The sequence below is a fragment of the Sinocyclocheilus anshuiensis genome, unplaced genomic scaffold (genome assembly GCF_001515605.1).
Source record: "Sinocyclocheilus anshuiensis isolate Anshui unplaced genomic scaffold, SAMN03320099.WGS_v1.1 scaffold984, whole genome shotgun sequence".
Taxonomy (NCBI): domain Eukaryota; kingdom Metazoa; phylum Chordata; class Actinopteri; order Cypriniformes; family Cyprinidae; genus Sinocyclocheilus; species Sinocyclocheilus anshuiensis.
In genome coordinates, this window is record NW_015552616.1 from 868,347 (window position 1) to 871,565 (window position 3,219).

General features: G+C 35.9%; 1 protein-coding gene across 1 annotated transcript in view; it reads left to right on the forward strand.

Moving 5' to 3' along the window:
- Positions 1 to 662: 662 nt before the first annotated feature.
- The window catches only part of LOC107666203 (tsukushin), a 6,649-nt gene continuing 4,092 nt past the window's right edge, over positions 663 to 3,219 (forward strand). Inside the window, exon 1 of the mRNA XM_016457410.1 lies at positions 663 to 909. Within this exon, the coding sequence (XP_016312896.1) occupies positions 859 to 909 (51 nt within the window). The 5' untranslated portion in view covers positions 663 to 858. The remainder of the gene's footprint in view (positions 910 to 3,219) is intronic.

Genomic DNA, 3,219 nt, shown 5'->3' on the forward strand with positions numbered 1-3,219 from the left:
TTTATATTATTTCGGTTTTATTCCGGTTTCTAAAGACTGATGAGAAAGTACAAGATTAATCATGATTATATGTATTCTGTTGTTTGCAGCCTTAATTTTTAACAGTGAAAAAATGTGAAACACACTATATAAATAAAATTGATTTGAACTGGAAATCTTTCTTTTCAGAGTAGAACCCACTGACACACGTCAAAACTTTTTTTTTATTATTAAGCTATTTTTATTATAGATTTTTCAAAATGTTGTAAATACACAAATACTACAAGAACATGGTGCATAAATAAAAAAAATGACCATCTTCTTTATGAATGTGCATCTGTAAAGGCCCTACAGGGCTGTTCAAACAGTCAAAACAAGAATATTTGTTATGGTTACACACATAGTTATTTCTCACTCTAGACTTGTCCTTAGGCATGCCTTTCCTTTATTATAAACTAAATATTTTTCAGACAAAAATTTTGACTTCAGTACAGCGACAGTATAAAAGCTATTGTTTTTTTTTTATTATTTAAAAATAAAAATATTTACATATTCGGATGCATTTAGCAAAAGGTCAGCATTCAAATCCCCCCCAGTATGAATTTAAATGGTCTGTAGTGTTATATGTTAGCCGCTAGAGAGCGCTGTTGACGCTCGCCGCGTCTAGACGCTGGTGGGCGCGGATTATCTTCTTCAGTGAGTGAAACTCTAGACGAGACTGTGCTGCTTGCGGTGGCGTTTTATCGCTTCATCTTCTGTGGCCAGTCCGTAACCGATAGATCGACGAAGTCATAACCAAGACGATACCGCAGACGTGCTCATTCGCCCCACGACAAAAAGCACAGGATATGACAATCCCTAAAATTGAAGTCTTTTCCGATGCTGACCTGGAAAAGTAAAAGCTCTTCGACAGACGAGTCGCGGCACATGGTAAGTTTGACGAAAAAGAAAAAAGTTTTCTCCTGTAACGTTATCTCACAAACGTGTCTTACTTTTGGCGTTTGTTTATATTGCCTGTTTTACTTGGCAAAATAAAAAGTATGCTGATTGCCTCAGTCCCAGTAACGTTAGTAGTTCGCGTAATGAAAAATAAAGACACAATGGTAACGTTATGTTTTTTTTTACATTCTGGTGCCGTGAAAGTCACACGTTTGTTGAGCATTGTTAAGTTGTAACAGAGTTTCTTTGCGATTGTATTTTTAGCGGAATACAGATGTGGATCAAACCGTCAAAGCAGAGATTTTGGCTGCGTCTCAAAACCTACCTAACGTTAGCTGCCTACCTAGACAGCATGATGGTACATTGATATTACTGTAAATCAACCAATATTGTTTTGCACAATTTTTAAAGAATAATTATTTTATTTCTGCTGTTTACAAAATAAGTCAAACATATTATTAAAGAAGAAGAAGAATATATAATGGCGTCATACGTATGTAAAAAACATATTCTTATTAATTAATCCTTATTTAATCTTTAATATATTAATTAATCTTTGTTTTGGGTTCTATTTGACAATTGGGCTTAAATTGCTGGTTTTCACACTTGAATGAAAGGCACAATTGAGTAATTATGTTGTTTCGTGTTGGAGGAAGAAGCATAAGCATTAAGTTTTATGCATTAGACACCCACCAAATGGTGCCATTTGTCAGTAGACTTGAATAAAAAAGGAATAAAAAATAGCAGTCAAACTGATTGTCTCTTTACCTGTTCGTTGGGTGCTATTTGCAACCCATCAATAATGGTAAAATGAACGTTTCTTTATGACCCACAATCTATCCCTGTCTTGATATCGTTTTAAACTTTTTTTTTTTTCTCTAAGGATCACAAGTGCTTTATTGCATAAGAATGAGATAAAGCTGTGCATGAGCTTTCTAGGATATGGGTGGCAACCTGCATGATGTCAGCTGTACTGTAGTCAACTCCCATAAACATCTGTTGAGTGCTTTGATGCATGTCTCTAGCATGTAATTCAAAAGTTACGTGCTGCTGTGAAGTTGGCATCACAAAAAGTACCTGGCACTCAAAAGTGAGCTGTTTGAGACGTTAAGCTCCCATTAAATCAGACCCCCCTTAAAGTACTGCATTCTTTCAGCTTTATTGGATTAGGATGTCTGCTGTCTGCTAATTAAATTGGTTTAGAACTTACTTTAGTTCTCTTGTACTGTAGTTCTCTTTTGGTTGTGTTAACTGCAGAAGGATAAAGTAAGTTGAGAATGATCTGCATTCTAATACTAGACCGTTTTAACGCAGACTCACGGGTGAGTCTCTCAGACTCACTGAAAGGGAAGGTGTTAGGGTAATTTCCCACATTTAGGAGAAAGATAAATGGTTTAAATATGTAGCTGTTAACCACTGACAGTGATTGCTCTTAAAATACATTCCACTTAGACTTTAGGCATTTTAAGGAGGGATTTTATGGTGGGAGGTGTACAACACCTGGAGAGTTCATAACCCTGTCACATGGGCAGATGTCTACGTAGGGTTACTTAGAAACATGCAACCACAAGCTTGACAGAAAATTCCATGGCACCAAATTCCATTCTTTTTGAATGTTCTAAAAATTATTGTTACATATGAGTAATAAATCTGGCAATACAGAATCAATTGCTGGGGAGAAATGTGGCAGAAAATAATTTTTTTGTGCTTTTGCAAGGCCCTGTTAGAATATAAACAGACTGAGACTTTCTCTTAAAGGAATAGTTCACCCTGAAATGAACATTTGCTGAACGTTTACTCACCCTCAGGCCATCCAGGATGTGGATGAGTTTGTTTCTTCATCAGAACAGATATTTACTTACTAGGGATGTAACGATTAACCGCGAGCCGGTTGAAAATCAATTCAAATATGTGACGATTCAAATCGGTTGAGATGCTAAACAAATCGCGATTCAATTAGGGGTCGTTTATATGAATGTATGTCTGAGGGGAACTTACGGTCTTTAGAAAAGTTTAGATGGTATTTTCTCTTTTCCTCTTGCCTCTGTATAAAGCATATTAAAGTTCATAAGCAATAATATGCAAGTGTTATATTAGTATATTATTTAGGGATGCTCCGATCCGCCTTTTTTGCCTCCGATACCTACGGTTCGGTATTGGCCGATACCGATTCCGATCCGATACCAGTGAAGTTTTTTTCCCTCATTTAAATAAATGTAGAATGTATATATCTCTGTGTGTGGAACTGATAATCATTCTTTCACAATCTACTAGATACAGACTACTTCATTATAAAGAAAA